A 23962-nucleotide genomic window follows, 5' to 3' on the forward strand; every position below is an offset into this window, starting at 1 on the left:
ATCAACCCTAAAACGTTCTGAACTAATCTCTGAAGGTTCTTGGCTACTACGACCACCATCAACCCTAAAACGTTCTGAACTAATCTCTGTAGGTCCTTGGCTACTACAACCACCATCAACCCTAAAACGTTTTGAACTAATCTCTGTAGGTCCTTGGCTACTACAACCACCATCAACCCTAAAACGTTTTGAACTAATCTCTGTAGGTCCTTGGCTACTACGACCACCATCAACCCTAAAACGTTCTGAACTAATCTCTGTAGGTCCTTGGCTACTACGACCACCATCAACCCTAAAACGTTCTGAACTAATCTCTGTAGGTCCTTGGCTACTACGACCACCATCAACCCTAAAACGTTCTGAACTAATCTCTGAAGGTTCTTGGCTACTACAACCACCATCAACCCTAAAACGTTCTGAACTAATCTCTGAAGGTTCTTGGCTACTACGACCACCGTGGCATCAACCCTAAAACGTTTTGAACTAATCTCTGAAGGTTCTTGGCTACTACGACCACCGTGGCATCAACCCTAAACGTTTTGAACTAATCTCTGAAGGTTCTTGGCTACTACAACCGACGAGGCATCAACCCCGAGGCCTTCCTCAATGAGATCAAGTACATCGCCAGCGACCCGGACGACAAACACTTCTTCAACGTGACGGACGAGTCTGCTCTGAAGGACATCGTGGACGCGCTCGGGGAACGCATCTTCAGTCTGGAAGGTTTGACCTATGACCAAGGTCATTTGACCTATTTCCCCAAATGCACACTGATTCGTATATTTATATAACCTATACCACTGTGGATGAAGTCATTTAAGTGAACAGGTTACCATGGCTTTTGGCCAAACAAGGCATGAGTTATGCCTGTTCAAAGTGCCAGCTATATATTTAGCCCCTCCTATTCCCAACTTTGTGTGTTTGTGTGTATGATTTGGAGTCAGGTTAGATTTGATTGGCTGAGCATGAAATGTGATGTAGGATGATAAGGATTTAGAACAGCAGTTGTAACATATTGGCCCTTCAGGCTTGGCCCCTCAGTCATTTGAAAACCATGTAGCGATTACCCAAGAGTTGAAAGTTGGAGTTTTTCAGGTGCCGCCAACTTCATATTTGATGTTTTTGTTTACCTATTGACCAATAAGAATGGTTCTTGTTTACCCAGGGACCAATGAGAATGTTTGTTGTTTACCCAGGGACCAATACAAATGTTTGTTGTTTACCCAGGGACCAATGAGAATGTTTGTTGTTTACCCAGGGACTAATCAGAATTTTTGTTGTTCACCCAGGGACCAATAAGAATGGGACAGCATTTGGCCTCCAGATGTCTCAGGCTGGCTTCTCCTCACACATTGTAGAGGTAACACACACACACACACACACACACACACACACACACACACACACACACATACACACGTCATAGAGGTAAGCCGTGCAGAAGCACACGCACTTTCCTCTGACTTATACTTGGTTGTGCGCCGCACCACATGCCGAAAACAGCAGATCTACACATCGTGTTGCCACGAGCTCCCAGCGCCAGTCAGAAATCAGAAATGAGTCAGAAATGAAGAGCTTAGTATATCCATCTGATCAAAACCACGGAGAGCGTCCTAGATTAGGAGATACGAGGGATTCTTTCTGCAGCGGTAAACAGGGAAGTGACCGGGACCAAGGATGAACGAAGAGCGAAGAGTATGGTGGTCTTGGAGGCCAACTAAAAAAAAAGGGACAAAATCCAGAATATTCTTCTCTCGTTTAATATCATTAAAAACGTGCTAGGACGTGTACACACGTCGTGTGGGCACGTCATAAGCAATCCAACCGATGGGTTGCTAGGACGTGTGTACACGTCCTAGCGACCCGTCAGTTGGATTGCTTATGAAGTGCCCACACGACGTACGGTCTGAACCAGTTAATCTGCAAGTTAGTTGATTTGACCCTCAATCCAACCCTTTGATGCTGAGTGCCAAGCAGGGAGGCATTGGGTCCCATTTTTATAGTCTTTGGTATGACCCGGCCGGGGATTGAACCCCGACCTAACCAGACTCAGGGCGGACTTTCTAACAACAAGGCCACTGTCTGGTTAATGGTTTTGTCAAATGGTGGTTCCGTGGCTCAAATACCTACTATATAATATATAATATACATGAAAAGGGTTGAAAACCACTGGTCTAACCTGTAACTCTCCATTCCTCTCCTCGGGGCCCCCTGATGCGTGGCCCCTGAGCCCCCCTGCTGTGTGGCCCCTGAGGCCCCCTGCTGTGTGGCCCCTGAGGCCCCCTGCTGTGTGGCCCCTGAGGCCCCTGAGGCTTTAGGTCATCCTGATTTAGAGGCCTCTGACAGCCAGAGACGGGCCCTTTTCCACTATCAGCCACACCAGAACGGGAAATAAGACACCACTATAATTCCTACGGGAGACATCATTTGGTGAAAGGCTGAGACCAGGTTGAGACGGCAGCCCTTTAAAAAAGACAGGATTGCTTTCCCTTCTAGTTTGTTTTTTGAGCTTTTTTGGCTCTGTGTGAGAGCAGATAGCAGCAGGTGTGTTGGCGTTCAGGCTGACACAGCTGGAGGACTGAAACAAGTCCATACTGTACAATCCTGACTGTTAATTTAACTCTGACAGCCTTGCGGATCCTTTTTTTTATTATTTTATTCTCAAGAATTAAATTAGCAAAGATTTTGCAGTGCACTATATGTGGTCTGGTTGGTCACCTACTGTATATCCATAGGTCACTTTTTTTTTTGTCTCCACCTAACTTGATGTTTGCAGAATGACAGTTTTAACTGAAGTAGCCAAGAGAGAATCATAAATAGATCCCCTTCAGACCATAAGTAAATATATAGCTTATAGTTGCAGCTGGGCGACAGCTAGCAGTGGTTGGAAATTGTCTTGGATTCCAGGGATAGCACTATGTGCTCAATAAAGGCAACCTGAGTGTTGAAAGTAGGATACGTTATTGGAAGAAATGCTGGGTCTTTTTGAGGAGAAAAACAGCCCTGGGAGCCCAGATGGTTTTGTCGAACTTCAAGCATGCCAGTTCAGAATGCTGCTGATGTCATACACATCCTGACGTCGCTCGCAAGTACTTTGGCTTTTTCTCTGAGTCACTTGCTTCCCTTACTGTACCCTCTACCTTCAAACTGTCATGTATAAAAATCACACCCATGTGAACTGAGTGGTGTAAGGTCTTATATAGACTGATCAACTGTGGTCTGACGTAATGTCTGACGTAATGAAATCACACCCGTGTGAACTGGGTGACCATAGCAACCATGCTCATTTTTTGGTACGAACAGACAGACAGACACGTAAACTAACAAAGCCAGTTGTAGGAGTGGTTTACACCACTCAAAAACACTTTATATTGTTGTCTTGATATTCTGTAGTAGGGCTATGTAATCGTACCCGTCATCTAAAATGTACGGAAACTGATTGAGATACCCAGAAAAGCACTTGTTTCCATTGGGGTCCTCCATTTTCATCCATCCCATCATGTCCCTTATTATTGAAATATAGTTGTTGAACGTTAAACACATTTGTTGATATTACTCCTCCAGATTCTGTCCAAAAAAATCGTTACACAGTATCTCTATAGTGTTCAAGGCGGATATGTCCGATATTTCATATTCCATCCTAATTGGCTAACATTGGCTTTCAAAGTTTGCAGGATTGGCCCGTTTTTAACAAAAACCCTCAAATCATGAACGCAGCGTGCAATTTACGTGAAATCTTTCACAGACTTTCCTACTAGGCTAAGGAATATATTCCACCCTTTTCACATTGGCCTGTTATAGCGCCACCAACAGGTGGATTTTTGCAAAACACATTTTTGGAACAAAATGCCTCAAATCATCCAATTGCCATCCAATGTGTAAGAAGAAATGTGACCCTTTTCACATTGGCCTATTATAGCGCCACCAGGAGGCCACAATTTGACCGGCCCTGGTGGAGACCTGTGCCCCGAGGGGCACTTTATCTGTGGCCTAACTGTACTTCTGTGGCCTAACTGATTTATTTGGCAGTTAGCTGACGAGCATGCAGGATGCCAACACACATATCGTGACCACATATCTGTATTTTTCCATCATACGGACAACTTGACATCCCAGTCGAGCCAGAGCACATCATGGTAGGACAGCCATGTCCCCACATAAAAAAAATAAAGATAGATCTAGTCTTCAGACTTTATTCAAAATTGCCATAGCGACTGTTTTCACCAAAACAGATATAACCACAAAGGCTATAAGTTCAGAAACTGACGGAGTTTGAGTGTTGGTGAGCATACAATTCCATTTCTCAGTACGGAATTGCAAATGCACCCCAACAACATATCCTCCCTAACCTTTGGAAAATATGTTGTCTGCATAGCGTGTATGGAGGGAAGGCAGCTAATTAAGTCATAGAAGGAACCCTATCATTACTGTGTCATAGACTCAAGGTACTCTGAAGTAAAAGATCTAGTTCCTCTCAGTTTGATGAATTACCATACGTTTTCTGTTCTCTTTCTTTTGTTGAATAATGGTTTGTTTAAAAAAAAAATGAAAATCACACCCGTATGAAGTGAGGGGCGCTCTTATCATCGTACATCATCATGACGATTTTCTCAGACACATTATGACGTAAATTCTCCATTTATTGTCAATGGGAATTTAACAAAAATACTGATTCTCTTCTCCATTAGTCCCTCCCTAACATTTAGTTCTACTGGATCTCTTCTCCACTAGTCCCTCCCTGACATTAGTTCTACTGGATCTCTTCTCCACTAGTCCCTCCCTAACATGTAGTTCTACTGGATCTCTTCTCCACTAGTCCCTCCCTAACATTTAGTTCTACTGGATCTCTTCTCCACTAGTCCCTCCCTGACATTTAGTTCTACTGGATCTCTTCTCCACTAGTCCCTCCCTGACATTTAGTTCTACTGGATCTCTTCTCCACTAGTCCCATCCTAACATTTAGTTCTACTGGATCTCTTCTCCACTAGTCCCTCCCTAACATTTAGTTCTACTGGATCTCTTCTCCACTAGTCCCTCCCTAACATTTAGTTCTACTGGATCTCTTCTCCACTAGTCCCTCCCTAACATTTAGTTCTACTAGATCACTTCTCCACAAATTGTGATTGGCCGGATGATGATGTACGATGATAAGAGCGCCCCTCACTTCACACGGGTGTGATTTTATTCATGCAGGATGGTATCATAGTGGTGCCGTGGGTGTTTTACAGCAGGGGTCGGCAACCTTTTTGACATGAAGTATAGGTGTGAGGGGACTTCATTTAACTAACTAACCTCTCTTCTGCCATGTGTACCAGTGATCACCCTCCCCTACATGTGCCAATGTTTACAGGATGGTATCATAGTGGGTGCCGTGGGGGCCTACGACTGGAACGGAGCGGTGCTGAAGGAGACCCGCCAGGGGAAAGTCATCCCTCCCAAGTCCTCGTACACGCAGGAGTTCCCCGAAGAGCTGAAGAACCACGGTGCTTACCTGGGTGAGTAATGATGAACCAACCAGGTGCTTACCTGGGTGAGTAACGATGAACCAACCAGGTGCTCACTAGTTTTGTAATACTCGAGTCATTGACTCGTATCGAGTCCGGGTCTCGAGTCCACGTTTTCATTTACTCGGTCTCGTTTCGGTCTCGCCCTTAATTTGACTTGGACTTGACTCTGTCTCGGTCCATTAAGGGACTCGGGACTCTTCCCACACCGAGTCCACTCGAGTCACAATGCAATGAAATAATTGTATTATACGCATAATGAGGAGCCCATTCACATTGACATTATCAGATATATATTATGAGGAGCCCATTCACATTATCATTATTAGAGAGCTGTCTGGCGCTTATAGACAGCTATCTTGTTAAGTAACGGAGCGCAGCTGCTCTCACAGTGTTTTACACTTTGCAGTACACTATCAAATGAGAAGAAATACTAATAATCTGGTCTCGGTCTCGTCTCTTCCTTGGACTTGGTCTTGACTTGGACTGAGGGATGTGTGTGTGAGTGTGCGTGTGCCCGTGTGCGTGCGTGCGTGCGTGCGTGCGGGAGCCTCCCCTGTCGGAAGTACGCACCCCCCCCCCCCCCCCCTGTTGTATTTTTTCACTTGCTGGTTTTTCACTTAAACTGTAACATATGGTGTTTGTGTAACATGTGGTGTTTGTGTAACACGTGGTGTTTGTGTCACCAGGCTACACCGTCACGTCGGTGGTGTCAGCCAGGAACGGTCGCCTCCTTGTGGCTGGCGCGCCACGCTTCAACCACACTGGCAAGGTCATCATCTTCACCCTGAAGAACACAGGCAACCTCACCATCCTGCACTCCCTCAAAGGCCTGCAGGTAAGGCAAGGATTGATTGATTGATTGATTGATTGATTGATTGATTGATTGATTGATTGATTTTGGTGATAAATAAAAAAGAGCACAGAGCAACTTTCCGACATACGAGTCAGCATCACCGAGGATCAAAACACAAGAAAGCCTTTTGGATTATTTCAATTGCAGTCCAAAAATAAACAACATGACAAAGCAACAATACATCTATTATTACAATTCGGAGTGAGTTGTGAGCGCACACTTCGGCCACAGTTCTGTTCGGCAAGTCATATACCGTGACGTCATGCCTACGCCCGTGATACGTCACCGACCGACGCTACCCCTGCATTCTCAACCCATCTCCGTGGGTTCCCTTTCCGTGATGCGCTGGCCTGAGAATATGCACGGACAGCTATAGCGGACACACTACATTCACGGAGAAACGACACGGATCGCGTGGCGTTAGACGCGAGCGCTGTCCGTGTTTGTGGGGCACCAATCATGGCTCAGTATGCAAATGTGGTGGTGGGTTTATCACCAGAGGCATGTCATTCAATCCGCCGCGTGGAAATGCAGGTTTCCACATCTACACAGTGACAGTGATATTAGTCTGCTGGACATGCCAGGCCGTTTGTTCTAAACCATTCAAGGGGTTTCCACCGCGTCTCAAGCGTATTTTAGGCAGGTCCCGTGCATCTCAGGAGCAGGACACGGTCTCTTCACGTATCAGAATGACAATATCAGCCACTGGCAAGGGGACAGTTCACACACAGGGACACATGTCACAGTGATCTTCCAGCAACACTTAGCTTATTTAATCCGGTCGGCGATACTTCATATCTGCATAACAACAGATGTTAACTTCCTTGCAAACAAATGTTTCTCTGGCACTCTGTGACAAAGGATGGTCTCCTAATCTAGCACAGATGTTTCCAATCTGGAATCCAGTGACAGGATTTCCCAGCAGAGAGCTCTCTCTCTCTCTCTCTCTGAGAGAGTCAGTCAGTCTGTATCTTCTGCTGTCTAGACGGACCTGCCACAGCCACTACTGTCATCACACCAGTGGTGGAAAGTAACTAATTACATGTACTTAAGTACAATGTTGAGGTATTTGTACTTTGATTGAGTTTTTCCAATTTCCGATTTTACTTCACTTCACTACATCTAGGATCCAAATATTGTACTTTTATTCTATTTGAAAACGTATGTATTAGTCATTAGTTACTTTGTAGATTTTGACCATTATTACAAAACATACATACACACACATACATACATACACTTCAGCCCTATACATTTCGGCCATTTGAAAATGGGCGATCTACATGACCTCACAATGGCATTGTGAGCTTGTAGATCGGCTATTTTCAAAAGATATTTATATATATATTTGAATTGAAAACCTGAACGCTTGTACAGTAGGTAAAAACCTTTTTTACTCAAGCCCATTTTGAATTAACGGACTTGTACTTTGAGTATTTCAAAGTTTCTGCACTGCAGTATTGATACTTTTACTTAACTTTAACCTTTTCCACCACTGACATCCCATTACCCGGAGCTCCTTGTGTGCTTCAGTTCACAGTTATTCAGGGTCATCAGTTTTTCAGCTGTGCATGTGCAGGAAATGCCAAGGATTCCAGGCTGTTGTAAACAACAATAGTATGTGTTAGTCTGGCCTTGGAATTTCAACTGGCTGATAACAAACATTATAGGCCCACAGCGTTGGAATTATACCGTGAGGAAAAGAGATAGTGAATGGTGGATTGTCACAGGGACGAGCAGACTATATCTAGTGTTGTAGTCGAGTCCACCTAAAGAGAGTCCAAGTCGAGACCAAGTCCGAGGGAGGGGGGGTGGGGGGGGGTTAGAGTCAAGACCGAGTGTGGGAGGAGGTCGAGTCCAAGTCGAGCCCGACGGGAGGCGAGACCGAGTCGATAGGTACAGAAAACGCAGAAAGAGTCGCAGGCGCATCAGCTACACTCACCGATACCGTTACTTAACAAGATAGCTGTCTAATGCTCTCTTATAATGTTAATGTGAATGGGCTCCTGATAATGTTAATGTGAATGCCTGAATGGGCTCCTCATAATATATTTCTGATAATGTTAATGTGAATGGGCTCCTGATAATGATAATGTGAATGGGCTCCTCATAATATATATCTGATAATGTTAATGTGAATGGGCTCCTGATAATGTGAATGGGCTCCTCATAATATATATCTAATAATGTTAATGTGAAGGGGCTCCTCATAATATATATCTAATAATGTTAATGTGAATGGGCTCCTCATAATATATATCTAATAATGATAATGTGAATGGGCTCCTCATAATATATATCTAATAATGTTAATGTGAGACCGAGACGAGACCGAGTACATGAAAATGTGGACTCGAGACCTGGACTCGATACGAATCGAGTGAAGGACTCGAGTACTACAACACTAGAGCAGACGATGTTAGAGAGGAAGGGACTGAAATTCCCAAAAAGGGCACTTTTTGCAAAAACAGCAGATCTACAAGCTCACAACACGTCGAGCTTGTAGTTCAGCTATTTTCGGGGCGCAACCTGGCCAGCAGCACTCTTTAGCTAGTGGAGATGCGCCGTATGACATGGATCTCTACACGGAGGACGGACTCTTACAACGCAAAAGGCTGCGTTCTGGTTCAGGAGAGTTCGAGAAAAAAAGGCAGTTCTCCTGAATGCTGCCATCGGGTCAGTGTTCATTTTGTTGACTTAAGACTAAAGACTAAGTCGACTAAGGTTTTTCAGAAGAGTAAATAGGAAATGGCGTCTTATTCAAAAGACTAAGGCCCTTTCCCAATTCCTTTTTTAACCCTACCCCTCATCCCTTGGCCCTACCCCTTATCCCTTGCCCCTTCCCCTTGCCCCTAGATAATGAGTGTCAAGGGGTAGGGGGATAAATCATCACGGCTAGGAATTGGAACGTCCCTAAATATTGAACGTCCCTTGTAGATATTGATATACAACCTGTTCTCAGAAAATAGCTGATCTGCAAGCTCACTACAGGCCAGTGGTCCCCAAACTTTTTCATGTCAAGGACCCCCAAATTGACAATAATTAGCCCGCAGACCCCCATTTGAAGAGATATGCCAGGGACCCCATAGATTTTTACAAATCTTTCAGTGTCACGAACCGCCAGTGTGACATGCATTAGTCCATGGACCCCCATTTGATGGCATTTCTGTCTCTGGGACCCCCAATTTATATTGTAAAATCAATGTTAATTAACAAATGGACCCATAAGGGTCCATTTAGTTCCAAACTATCATTTAGCTGAGGACCCCCTGGAACTCTCTCAAGGACCCCTGGGGGCCCCCATAACCCACTTGGAAACCACTGCTATAAGCTGTAGATCGGCTATTTTGGTTGAAGAGATGGAACGTAAATATAACATTGCTGTGGTTATGATGAAATAAATATATTGTAATTTTGTCTCATCTTGGTAGCCCACCAGAATGTAATTCAGCTAGATATAGCTCATTCTGACACCTGCTCAACAGTTGTACCTGATTCATTGATTATTGTATTAACAGTTTGTATAGAATGGGTACAGTTATATATCATATACAGGGTTAGAAAAAGGAAAAACAATATAGAAAGAAGGTGCTGTGGTCACTGTGTTCATTGTTTTTAATATCATTAAGAACCGAGTCATTTTCTATCATGTCGTGGTATGCTACATATGAATGATAATGTTTCAAATTCAACAACATTTAGGACAATGGAAATGCCATCGTGATCCATCTCCATCCCATGTACAGGCTGTACAGCAGCTTGCAGTCTATTCCATAGCTGGTTTGCCTGGGGGGAAAAAACAACACCATTGCTAATTAGTTTTGTAACTTTTGCAACTTGTGGGGATTAGCATAACATTGGTCATGATAAAACCATACCAGCTATCACTGCACCAAGTAGCCGTTATGCAGCGACAGCGTTATGTAGGTACAGTAGGCTATTTCACGGCTTTAAAGAGCTCCAAAAACTGCAGAATGTTGACATATCGTGGTCTGGGGGGTCGGACTGATGCCTGCTAGTTAAGCTAGTTTGCATCCGAGTTGTTCCACCGGGGCACCGGCGGTAAATAAAAAATAATAAAGCGCCGATGAGAAAAATGAATGTTTAACGTTACCGTAACGTTGTATGAATGCAACGCCGTAGCATATCGTTAGTTCAAGTGAGGTAACGTTAACCTTTGCTAGAGATTGCGATATTTTTGGCGATGCAGATTGTTAACACATTCAAATAATATTGGTTATCATCATATTCTTCCATAATAAAGGACGAAAAAGGCGTCTTACCTCGTCCGCCTTCCGCCCTCTGTGAAGTCACTCCGTTTTAAGTCTGGTCACGAAGTCCCTTCGTTTGAAGGGGATCCTAACCCTCGCCCTTGGCCCTAACCCTCGCTCCAAAGAGAATTGAGAAAACCCTTCCTCCTCACGTGAACGCGCATCAGCAAGGGGAAGGGCTAAGGGCCATGGATAAGGGGGGAATTGGGAAAGGGCCTAAGACTAAATCGAAATATTGTGAAAACATTTTACTAACCGTGTGTAATTTCTGTGGTAGATCGGCTCTTATTATGGCAGTGAGATTGCCCCCATGGACCTGGACGGGGACGGGGTGACAGACAACCTGCTGGTGGCAGCACCCATGTTCTTCAGCGGAGGTCTGGAGAAAGGCAAGGTGTACATCTACAGGGTGACGGAGCTGGTGAGTATAGAGTGTGTGTGTGTGTGTGCGTGTGCGTGTGCGTGTGCGCACGTGCGTCCGTCCGTCCGTCCGTCCGTCCGTCGCTTATCTTTGACGAACTCAAATGTGCTTTTTATAGGGTTTTTATTAATTCATTATTAATCATAAACACATACAACAATCATACACACGTTCTGTTCACTCTTCCCCGTTACAATATGTAAGTATTACAACACTGCATGTGACTTTGCACTTTGCTATTTGCTGTCTCCTGCTATGCTCGGTAGAAGTTTAGCTATTATTTAACACTCTAAGCCGCCCAGAATCGGCCCTGTCTCAGGACTATTCAGATCTTGGTACAACTTAGCTTCCTTGATGGTTTTCAGATTAGTTCAGTGGTAGTACCAATGGTACCACAAAGTGTGGTTTTAAATCTACGTTATCATTAATTAATTGATTGTTATTAATTAATTAATTGGGAGACAAGAAACACAATAACACTTACATTCTAATTATCATATCACACAAATTATGAGCAATGCACAACCATATACAGCATTATAATTACCGCTGGCCTCTCTGCTTGCTCTTGTCCTTTCGATGGTATTTGTGAATCTGATTAATACTGTGCTACACAGCATAGTTAAAGCAGGCCCTGACTGAAGTCACACCTCCATGCTAACACTTACAGCCAATGAAAAGCCACTGCCCATTCTTCCGGCCCTCCTCTCTATGAGAGTGGTTCCCAGTGCAGCCAGCTTCCTGTGCTGCACTGCTGACCTTAGGCTGTACAGATCTTTATTATTTATGCTTTCTACCAACCCAATATATAATAGGTTATTACAACACATTAAACAATTGAACAGGAATTAAAGATAGTTACTTCATCCTGCATTTGACATGTTCTACTTAGTGAGTTGAGCTTCTCTTGTGAGAAGGCATCATAATAAGGACTCCATTGCACCTTTTAGAACCAGAATCCCCAAATCCAACCCAAACCCATGGCTCAATGAACACACCCGGTCAGTCAAGAGAAAGCGCAGAGAAGCTGAACGTAAATGGAAGACCACCAAACACCCTGATTCCCTCATTATACTAAAACAACTCATGAAAACCTACCAGGAGACTGTCATTAATGCCAAATTCAACTACTACTCAGATATTATTACAAAGAACAGCAATAACCCCAGGACGCTTTTCTCAGTAATCAATTCAGTCACTAAACCACCAACCACTCATCAACTTGAATCGTCACCTGACAAATGTGAAGAACTACTGACATTTTTCACCAATAAAGTACTAAATATACGCCTCCAGATTCCACCCACCACTAATGGCACTTCTATTACCTCAGTTTCACCCAACATTCCTGCCACTCTACACCAGTTTGAGCCGGCTGGAGTCATGGGTGGGGCTGGGTGGCACTGCGCTCCAGCTCGTACAATCATATTTGACAGCAAGAACTGTCTCTGTCGAGATTGGAAATGCCATCTCCACCTCCGCCCCTCTCATCTACGGTGTCCCCCAAGGCTCAATTCTTGGTCCACTACTCTTTTCCATATATATGCTCCCCCTAGGCCAAATAATCCGTAAACACAACATCAATTTCCACTGCTACGCAGATGATACCCAAATTTACATGCCACTCAACACCTCCAACCCCAACTGTCTATCATCCCTCAATGCCTGCCTAGCTGAGCTTCAAAGCTGGATGTCTTCAAACTTCCTACAACTGAACACAAACAAATCCGAAATTCTCCTATTTGGCCCTCTCACCTCCAGAACCCACCTACAAAACTGTCTCGACTCCTTGTCAGCAAATGTCACACCAGTAGCCAAAAACCTGGGTGTACTGCTGGACTCTGACCTCTGTCTTGAGGCCCAGGTTAAATCCGTGGTTCGCACTTGTTTTTTTCACTTACGCAACATCTACAGAATCCGACCAGTCCTTTCCACCCCTAACCTTCATAAAGTTGTCAATGCACTCATTTCATCCCGTTTGGACTACTGTAACGCCCTCTATTCATCACTTAGCAAAGGATCCATACACCGCCTACAGTTAATACAGAATGCAGCTGCAAGACTCATCACTGGAACAAGGAAATCTGAACACATCACCCCGGTACTGGCCTCACTACACTGGCTCCCTGTAAATTTTAGAATTGATTTTAAGATTTTAATACTGACTTTTAAAGCTCAGAATGGCCTGGCACCGCAATACCTAGCGGATCTTATCAAACCCCACCAGCCTGTCCGCCAATTAAGGTCCTCTACCTTAGCCCTACTAGAGGTGCCGAGAACGAAAATGGTGACAAAGGGGGATAGGGCCTTTTCAAGCAGGGCTCCCAGGCTCTGGAACAGCCTGCCATCTGACCTGAGGTCTATTAGCTCCTTGACTATTTTTAAAACTAAATTAAAGACCCACTTTTATAGGAAAGCCTTTTTAAACCGATAACCAATGTTTGCTTTTAATTCCCTTCATAATGTCATTTTATTGCTGTTTGATTGCTATGTAACACTGTTGTTTGTATATTGTATATTGTTAAGCACTTTGTGACACTGTCAAAAAAGGTGCTATATAAATAAAGTTTATTATTATTATTATGGCTTCACCCTCAACAGGAAGGTGATAAGCCCCGACAAGGGGTTGCATGCAATTGGATGCATTGGAATGTGGTCCAGAGACCTACAGCACTCTACAGTTGCTTCAGTTGATCAATCAATTTAACCTACTATATATTTTACTCCAATGTCTGAGAATAAATCTCGCACACCCATAAATATCTCGACACACACGTATGCACATAATGCATGCACGCCCGCACACATGCACTCACATGCGCTAGAGACTGACACGGGAGTGTACTTTCACTCCCGTCCCATCCCACTCCCCAGAAACGAATCCCATCCGTTCTAGAATGACTCCTGATCAAATCCCGCTCCCACTCAATATTACTCCCACTCCCGTCCCGCTCCCGTTGTATTTTTGCTTTGTTTTAATTGTTCTAATTAGTCATTAGGGAAGGCAATGGATGTTGTGTTCTTGTTGTAACTCAAAAGATAATTATGGCACCTGGAACAGTTAATCTGGGGTAAAATAACGAGGCTAATTGATTTTATCCCCGCGACCCGAGTACGGATAAGCGGTTGAAGATGGATGGAAAATTGATATCACACCCACTCCTGTTGACTTTTCATTCTCGTCCCACCGTATCAATCCCGGAATTAATAAATGTTTTAATCCCATCCCGCAGGTGTCCCGAAAGAAATAAAAATGTCAGCCTGGCTCTAACGCGCATGCACACGGCCAAGTAATACTGTAGCAGTACAGTACCTACTATTTATGCCAGACAATAAATTAGGGTCTGAAACTCTGCACCTGTGCTAACACTGCAGTCTCGCAGCACGAATCCAGATATTCCATCCAGACGGTTCCAACACAGTCCTGCATTCTGTTACACACAGACCAACAACCACCCTGCAGACGCCACCGTCGCATTCCACTTTCACAATTAACACATTGAAGTGCTGCAGACAGACTGATTGAACACATGCAGATTGAAATGGGAAACCGATCGGCCGACGCCAGAATGCACACTTCATAATAGATGTATTCGATGAAGTCAGCAGGAAAATATTCACTGCTTCAAAAGTCATTTTCCAGCATTAAGACATTTGGAGGGTATAAATAAAGCCTTCGTGAAAGTCTTGGAAAAAGAGTGGAAATTATAGCATGAGAAAAGTTATATTAAAGGAGTAGTTCGCCCAAATAATGACTTATTTTCTATGGAATTCATGAAGACTTGAATTCATGGATATTTCTTTGTTTTCGTCGCATTGCTAAACCAATCATTTGACAACCGGCTGTGCAGAGACTGCGTTCCCTATATGGAGACACAAGGGAGACTATTTGTGTCTCCATAGAGATCCACTGCTGATCATGAAGGTTTTGGCTTTAGGAATGTGACAAAAATGAGTGGACTATCCCTTTAATAAGCATCGTCACACAAAATGCAGTGGTATATATGCCGCGCTTCAGGCGGTTGGAATTGGGTCGTACGCACAAGGCCACATTCTGACTCTCTTAATCCAGAGCGATTTACAGTAAGCAAGAACAACACATGGTGATACATCACATAGAAATAGTCATCTAGGAGTAGGATCATAACGTCTCGCAGTAGAAACTATGAGTATACACTATAGAGTGCTATGTCTACACAATAGGCCTACTATCTAAGTTACATAAGTTGAGCCTTTGCATACGTCTGTGAGATCGTCGAGGCTATTCTGTATTTAAGTCCGACGTCATTTTGTAGTCCTACGTTACGTCCGGGTCCAAGTGGCACCAGCTCCCGTCCGCTTCTCATTGTAAATAGAATATCCAAACGCGTGAATCTTTTTACAATGGCGTTATTTTTCAGAAAGGAAGCCATTGAGGGTTAAAATGGGTCTTAATGCTTCCAACTCGAGTATTAATGTTCTGTGCAAGTGTCCATGACAAAGAAAATATATGATGTGGAGACAATAAAGACTATTATTATCATTATTATTGAAGGTGGTAAAACAGTCCATTTGCTCAGTACAATATTTCTGGGGCATATTTAGAATGTGTGCAGGGTTGAGTATGTTGAATCTAGTTTCCATTAATGAGGATTTAGTTGACACAATGAAATAAAATGGCGATAGTATTCAGTGTGGGGCAGACGGCCTGTCACAGCCAGATTTGGTAGACCAGTAGCTTTGTTGTTGCAATGAAAGCGGTAAAATTAGACTTTCGTGGTTGTTTTCGTCTCAGATTTAGTCCGACGGAGTGATACAAAGCGACACAAAAGTAGGACCCGGAAGTATCTCTGGAGGGGGCGCTCACGTCACGGCTAAAATACTGAATAGATAGGCCAAGTGCTACGGACTAAGATGGAGTTTGAAAGACGTGGGGTTTCAGACTACAGCTGACTATACAACTGGCTGTGTGCCAAAGATAATCACAACCATGATTGTATAATCTTTAGCCAACATAGCCAGTCATATATAGGATAGTCATTATAGTTCTATCTGGCTATGCGAGAGGTTTCTAGATTCAGGACGATTTGTTGAGAGTGAGAGTATTAATGAACTGCTTGGACATCGGAGGTCATATTGCTTCCTCTTTACTGTATTCTTGCTTATGGTTCAGTTACACGGACTGGTGCACTGTAGGAGGGGGGCGTGTCTGATCAAAATTGAATATCAAATAACTAGGCTATATTGAATCGAGCAACTTAAAAACTGTCTGGGATGCACAAAAAGGAGTATGTTAAAATGACCTCAGAAGTGTTGAAGTTCCCTTTTAAGCCTGATAGGAAAACTGATTTGACAAAACAAAACAACTAGTCGGGCAGTCGAGGTGGACGGGTGGGAAATTTGGTATATAGTCTTTTTTATTGGCCTAAAATATTGTCTATATACATACATTCATGAATCCACTTGCTGACCGGCTGAAAGTATTGGGCATTTCTTTTATTAAAACATCCTATGGCAGGCAAGAATATCAAAAATGTCAAACTTTCTTTTTGCTTTAAGTAGCATGTGACATGTCAAACTAGGGGGTTTTCATGATTCTGAATCCATTCCAAGTATTAGTTTTACACAAAATACACTCCTTGGGCTAAAAACGGCCATAGACATCATGACAAATGTGATGAGGTCAGCACATTTTGGGCACATTTGGGCAAGTGTCTGTTGATGACAGTCCGTCTGACTCTACTCCACTTGAGCCACTGCAGCAGTGGTGAGAAATGTACTCAAATGTTTACTTAAAGGTGGTGTACTTAAAGGTGGTGTACTTGTACTTAAAGGTGGTGTACTTAAAGGTGGTGTACTTAAGGGTGGTGTACAAGTGATATTTGTTTGGTTAAAACAAAACGTTTTTTAATTGTTTTGTTAAAACGTTAAATCACTATATTGTGATAGTAATCATTGCTATAGAGTGTTTGTTCAGTAACAGGGGAGGGGTCTCCCTCTCTCTCCAGCGCTTTAATAAACAGAAAATACTATTGACATTTTAAAAATACTCCAGTAAAGTAAATTGAAGCATCTAAAAATGTTACTTTAGTAAAATACTGTAGTTATGGTATATGTGTATGGTCAGCAATGTTCCTCCAACCATATGTTTCAAATTAAGTCCTGGCTGCGCTCTCTCTCTCTCTCTCTCTCTCTCTCTCTCTCTCTCTCTCTTTGTCACACATACAGTACCGCGGCACCCAGCTCCGGTAGCTGAGAAGCAGAGTCTCTAGTACTTCCTTAAATCAACTCCCTTTCCGAATATTATATTCAACTGAAAAAACAAGTGAGCTCACGTTTCGTCTGCTGACGGAGTCATAAATTGTGCAGAGTATTGGGACAGAGAGAGTGGAGTGGAGTGGTTGATACGCATGGCTAATAATGACGGGGCCCACTTCTCTCTTTCATTAGAATACCGTCCGGACGAGTCATACCTTTGCCCTCTCATTCTTTTCCAGATGGTTAATTTTCGTGCACATTTCACGGGATACTTTCCATGTGACCTCACCATAACCACACAAACAGTGGCTGCTGCATGCTTCAGGCAAACTAGAGTCAAAATAATGTTAAAAATAACTAAACAGAAACTGCTCGAATGGGGCAAAAGAAACAAACTAATTTAGCTTTAAGGAAGGGCAGAGTTCACTTGCACACCATGACCACTTCAAGCCATCATTGACCGGTGTCCCACAGGGGTCTATGCTTGATTCCCTCCGTTTTTATACCTCTACTTCAAATCTCTTCACCAAAAACATCCTAATGACCCAGAATAGGGTTCAATCAGGCCACTGTTTCCCAAACAGTGGGTCGGGACCCATTTGTGGGTCACGGACACAATTTTATGGGTCCCTTTATTTTTTGTTTACTATATCCATCCATCCATCTTCTGCCGCTTATCCGTAGTCGGGTCGCGGGGGCAACAGCTCCAGCAGAGAGCTCCACACTTCCCTCTTCAGAGCAACATTAGCCACTTTGGAGATAAGATTAAGATATACCTGTAAACCCTCCATCGGATCCTTGGTCTCCTCCCAGTGGGACGTGCATCGAGGACCTCCCTAGGGAGGACATGTACCTAGGTGGACATGCATTGAGGACCTCCCTAGGGAGGACATGTCCCTAGGGGGACGTGCATCGAGGACCCTCCCTAGGGAGGACATGTCCCTAGGGGGACATGCATCGAGGACCTCCCTAGGGAGGACATGTCCCTAGGGGGACATGCATCGAGGACCTCCCTAGGGAGGACATGTCCCTAGGGGGACGTGCATCGAGGACCTCCCTAGGGAGACGCTCGGGAGGCATCCTTACTAGATGCCAGAACCACCTATATTTAGTTTTTAAATTATTATTTAAAAACTTAAAAATCACACCCGTGTGAAGTGAGGGGTGCTCATCATCGTATATCATCATGATGTACAATATACACTATGCCTGTTTGCTCAGACACTATGATGTTAAATTCTCCATTCATTGTCAATGGGAATTTAATGTTTGTGTGGGACGGAAATCTACACTAATAGCTGAATATAGGAGCGTAGCGAGTCTAGCGACGCGTTGTGTGCTTGTAGATCTGCCATTTTCACTAGTTTGGGTGCCGGGCAAATGTCTAATCTCTCTTTTGGGTCTCGACCTGAAAAGTCTGTGATCCTCTGCTTTAGGTCATATAGTGTTTGTTCGGTAACAGAGCCCCCCGTCCCCGTCCCCCCATCCCCATCTCCCATTTTGAGGTTGCAACACCAATTTGATCCATGCGGTCGAGAGAGATAAATCTACACAATGCAAGTTAAACAAGTAAATTTGGCAAAGCTCACAGTCACAACGCACTGGCTATTGTTGCAGAGTGCTCGCCAAACTTTGGCTGAGTGTTGGCCTTATTGATTTGGACATGCCCAGAATTTGACCTAGAAGATAACAATCCTTCGTGTTCGGCTACGTGTCGGCTTGTTTACTTTGCAATAAATGCCAGAGGGTGGATGGATCTATTCTACCCACGGGTTGTTGGACCAATTAAGACATTGTTTCCTTGACATGCAGGCTTATTTGGAAAGAGACTTCCTTGTGTGTGCTTTTTTATGTGCTTTTTCTTTGTGAAGGAGTAGAGTATGCATGCTATAAAGTCTGTGCTCGTGCGTTCGTGCGTTCGTGCGTGCGTGCGTGCGTGCGTGCGTGCGTGCGTGCGTGCGTGCGTGCGTGAGTTGCACAAAAGTTATCTGTGCAGCCAGCGAAAACTAGAGTTCTCAACAGGCCCGAAAATTAAGGCCCGGCCCTACCTGGGCCCTCATCAAACCATGTACACTCAAGACACTGCCCCCGCTGCCACCCTTATATCTCCATATATGGAGCTGACCTGTACTGACATTCCATATGTTGATCTGACCTCATCAAACCCTGTACACTCGAGACACGCTCCATATATATACGCAAGGTCGCATCTCTTATACTTAAAGTGATTTATTTTGTTTTAATTGCACTACTTTTATTGCTTTTTTATTTTCTATTTTTTAAATTACACTGTAGATTAATCTTTGTTAAGATGTTTGTCTGTGTCGGACCCCAGGAAGACTAGCTTTTGTCATGTTGTTAAGATGTGTGTCTGTGTCGGACCCCAGGAAGACTAGATTTTGTCATGTTGTTAAGATGTTTGTCTGTGTCGGACCCCAGGAAGACTAGCTTTTGTCATGTTCTTAAGATGTTTGTCTGTGTCGGACCCCAGGAAGACTAGCTTTTGTCATGTTGTTAAGATGTTTGTCTGTGTCGGACCCCATGAAGACTAGATTTTGTCATGTTGTTAAGATGTTTGTCTGTGTCGGACCCCAGGAAGACTAGATTTTGTCATGTTGTTAAGATGTTTGTCTGTGTCGGACCCCAGGAAGACTAGCTTTTGTCATGTTCTTAAGATGTTTGTCTGTGTCGGACCCCAGGAAGACTAGCTTTTGTCATGTTGTTAAGATGTGTGTCTGTGTCGGACCCCAAGAAGACTAGCTTTTGTCATGTTGTTAAGATGTGTGTCTGTGTCGGACCCAAGAAGACTAGATTTTTTCATGGCAAAAGCCAGTTGTGGAAAGTATCTCAGTACATTTACTATACTGTACCTGTGAGGTAACTTGTACTTTACTGGAGTATTTCCAATTTTGAGTACTTTCACTTCTACTCCACTACATCTCAGATCCAAATATTGTACTTTTACTCCACTATATTTATTTGAAAACTTTAGTTACTAGTTACTTTGTAGATTTGGATTATTATTACAAAATATACTAGGTCTGAAAAAAATCAGTAACATTATGAAGTACATTACAGGGTACATCTATTCTAAGGTATATTAATGACGTAGTAAAATGTTGAAAATGAGTGGTATTCCCTTTTAAGTACCACTGACAAAAAACAATAAACCAAACTCTTTGCCCCTCTCTCTCCTCAGAACCGGTTCATCCTGGAGGGGGCGCTAGAGATCCATAACGGCGGGCAGAACGCGCGCTTCGGTTCGGCCCTCGCCCCGGTGCCCGACCTGAACGGAGATGGATTCAACGACCTGCTGGTCGGAGCGCCCCTAGAGGACGAACACAGAGGAGCCATTTACGTGTTCTTCAGCCAACACAACCGAATACTACGCAAATATAAACAGGTAAAACTACACAACCGAATACTACGCAAATATAAACAGGTAAAATAACACAATACTACGAATGTAGTTCATGCCTCCATGTCTCCATTTGATTGCATTAAACAACATTAAACGACATTAAACTGACTTTGTCACTCACTTTGCCACTCGATTCCACTCACTTTATGCATGTGCATACCCTCTATAGCAGCAGTAGCCTCGTTAACCCAGACGTATTTATTTCCAGGGAGAAAAAAAAAAGTCTGGGTCCGAGTCCACTTCAATTCGGCATACAGTAGCGCAAACGTCGATCACTCTATGCTGATTTCTGATCGTCTGCACCTTTGTTAAATTGGCGCACACACGTAGACACACACACACTCCTGTCTCTCTCTGTCACTCTAATTAATTAGTCTCACGTCTAGATTCTTCCGGCAGATCCTGCCGGGAGCTGCCTATGCCATAGAAAGCATAGGTGGACCCCAGGCTATAGCAGCAGTGGCCCTGGTCTTCATGTCTCTATGTCTCCTCAGAGAATAGCAGCAGTGGACCTGGCTCCAGGCCTGCAGTACTTTGGCCGTAGCATCCATGGCAACATGGACATGGATGATGACGGGTTGGTGGACCTGGCTGTGGGTTCGCTGGGAGCAGCCGTTCTCCTCTGGTGGGTGTTTTACCGTTAAACGGTTATTATACTTTACATTTTTCAACTTTTGCTCATTTCATAGTCAACTCAGGCTTATGTGAAGTTGTGAACACCCCAGACAGTTTTTAAGTTGCTCGATTCAGACCATGATAGATTCATCGAAAACACCCATACTTTTTGCTGGTGACTGATATTGTCCTTCTAATTATTAGAAGGACATTACAATTTACAATTACAATTTAGGCATTTAGCAGACGCTCTTAATCCAGAGCGACTTACAATAGGCAAGAACAAAAAGCATGGGAATACATCACATATGTAAAAAAATGCATTTATCGCGAAACATGCGTAAGCTAAGACCGTGACTAGAACATATCTATATAATGACACTATACATATAAACTATAACTAGAACATATCTATATAATGACACTATACATATAAACTACACATATATGCTATATTATGCTGTACATATATACTATGAAGTGCTATGACTACATACAATGCACTTATTGTGCTGTCTACATGACATGCTATAAGTCTGTTTCAAATGCTATATAAGTCTAAGAAGTGCTGTCTAAGGGGGTAGGGTAAGTGCTATGGGCCATGATGGAGTCTGAAAAGGTGGGTTTTCAGACTACGGCGGAAGATCGGGAGTGATGCTGCAGTTCTGATTGCAACGGGAAGTGCATTCCACAGTTTTGGGGCCAGAAGGGAGAAGAGTTTGGGACGTGTGGAGCGTTGTCCCGGCGTTTTTAGTGAGGGTACTTCCAGCTTCCCTGCGTTGGCTGATCTGAGTGCGCGGGAGGGTTTGTAGGGTTCAATCATGCTGGCAAGATATGGGGGAGCCATACCTTTGGTTGCTTTAAATGCCAACATCAGAGTTTTATATTCTGTGCGGGCAGCGACCGGGAGCCAGTGCAGGGAGCGGAGCAGGGGGGAGACATGTGAGAATTTTGGCTGGTTGAAGACCAAGCGAGCTGCGGCATTTTGGATCAGTTGGAGAGGCTTCAGTGCACATGCCGGTAGGCCAGTAAGGAGAGAGTTACAATAGTCAAGTTTTGACAGGACTGTTGTCTGGATTAGGAGCTGGGATGATTCCTGGGTGAGGAACGGTCTAATTCGTCGTATGTTATAGAGTGTGAACCTACAGGATCGAGTGACAGCTGTGATGTGAGTTTTGAACGAGAGCTGACTGTCCAGGACAACACCAAGGTTCCTGGCTGTTGGGACAGACGTTACCAGGGCGTTGTCTACGGAAATAGTTAGCTCCCGCATCGGGCAGGACTTAGCTGGGAAGAAGAGAAGCTCAGTCTTGTCTGGGTTCAGCTTGAGGTGGTTGGAGGACATCCACTGTGAGATGTCAGCCAGGCAAGCAGTGATGCGCTCTTCCACCTGGGTGGCAGAGGGGGGGAAGGATAGAAACAGTTGTGTGTCATCGGCATAACAGTGATAGGATATATTGTGGGCAGAGATGATAGTGCCAAGGGATTTAGTGTACAGTGAGAAAAGGAGGGGACCAAGTACAGATCCCTGTGGGACCCCAGTTTGGAGGGTTCGGGGGGATGATAACAGACCTTTCCAGGAGACCTGGTAGGTCCGGTCGGTGAGGTAAGAGGAGAACCACTTTAGTGCCGTCCCGCCGATGCCTAGATCCGCTAGGGTGTCTAGGAGCAGCTGGTGGTTCACTGTGTCAAATGCTGCTGATAGGTCTAGGAGAATCAGGACTGCAGAGTGGGAAGCAGCCTGGGCAGCATGTAGTGCTTCTGTGACTGCCAGCAGGGCAGTTTCTGTGGAGTGGGCCTTTTTGAATCCGGACTGGTTGGGATCTAGCAGGTTGTTATGTGAGAGATGGAGAGAGAGCTGGTTGGAGACATTAGAAGTAATTAAAAAAACACAGACCCTCACCTATTAGAATCTAATAGAGAGAGAGAGAGCTGGTTGGAGACATTAGAAGTAATTAAAAAAACACAGACCCTCACCTATTAGAATCTAATAGAGAGACAGAGATAGACAGAGAGACAGAGAGAGAGACAGAGAGAGACAGAATCTAATAGGTGAGGGGGCTGTGTTTTTTTAATTCATTTATTTTTAATTATTGTTTTGGAAAATAACCTCCAGAAGAGACAAAAAAAGCTAAAATAATGATTACTTATATTATTACTTGGAACAGGTTTTTTCTTTGAACTGTGTTTTCATGCACAGGTCACGCAGTGTCGTGCGGATCCACGCCAACGTCCGATTTGAGCCGGACAAGATCAACATGTTCGTGAAGGACTGCAGACGAGGCGGGAAAGACGTCACGTGTATGTCAGCCATCGTGTGCCTCAACGTCACCGCCAAGACAGCCATTCCTCCTACGCAGGAAATAGGTAATGTCACCGCCAAGACCGCCATCCCATCCTCACAAGAAATAGGTTGGCTAACCAAAGAAACCAGGCCACACGCACAATGGCTTCACCTGGTTGTTAGGGAGGGACTAGTCTCGCGTTGCCAGACTGTTGCCTCTCGCAATTTTCAAATGCTTGATGCTTCCGACCATCATATAGTCTGGAGCAACGGAAGCTCTGATCATGAGTAAGCGATACATTGGAAGTGTACACTTGTGCCCACTTCCGTTTCGTCTTTACAGTCGCGCAAAT

General features: G+C 44.0%; 1 protein-coding gene across 2 annotated transcripts in view; it reads left to right on the forward strand.

Moving 5' to 3' along the window:
* Positions 1-23962, forward strand: part of itga11a (integrin, alpha 11a) — an 83739-nt gene that overhangs the window by 37164 nt on the left and 22613 nt on the right. For both annotated transcript variants that reach the window (XM_079497772.1, XM_079497771.1), the window contains exons 9-16: positions 558-723; positions 1290-1360; positions 5351-5495; positions 6194-6342; positions 10909-11052; positions 20489-20692; positions 21205-21335; positions 23526-23692. In XM_079497772.1, the coding sequence (XP_079353898.1) occupies positions 558-723; positions 1290-1360; positions 5351-5495; positions 6194-6342; positions 10909-11052; positions 20489-20692; positions 21205-21335; positions 23526-23692 (1177 nt within the window). The remainder of the gene's footprint in view (positions 1-557; positions 724-1289; positions 1361-5350; positions 5496-6193; positions 6343-10908; positions 11053-20488; positions 20693-21204; positions 21336-23525; positions 23693-23962) is intronic.

This window comes from Electrona antarctica (assembly GCF_951216825.1).
Source record: "Electrona antarctica genome assembly, chromosome: 3".
In the NCBI taxonomy this organism is placed as follows: domain Eukaryota; kingdom Metazoa; phylum Chordata; class Actinopteri; order Myctophiformes; family Myctophidae; genus Electrona; species Electrona antarctica.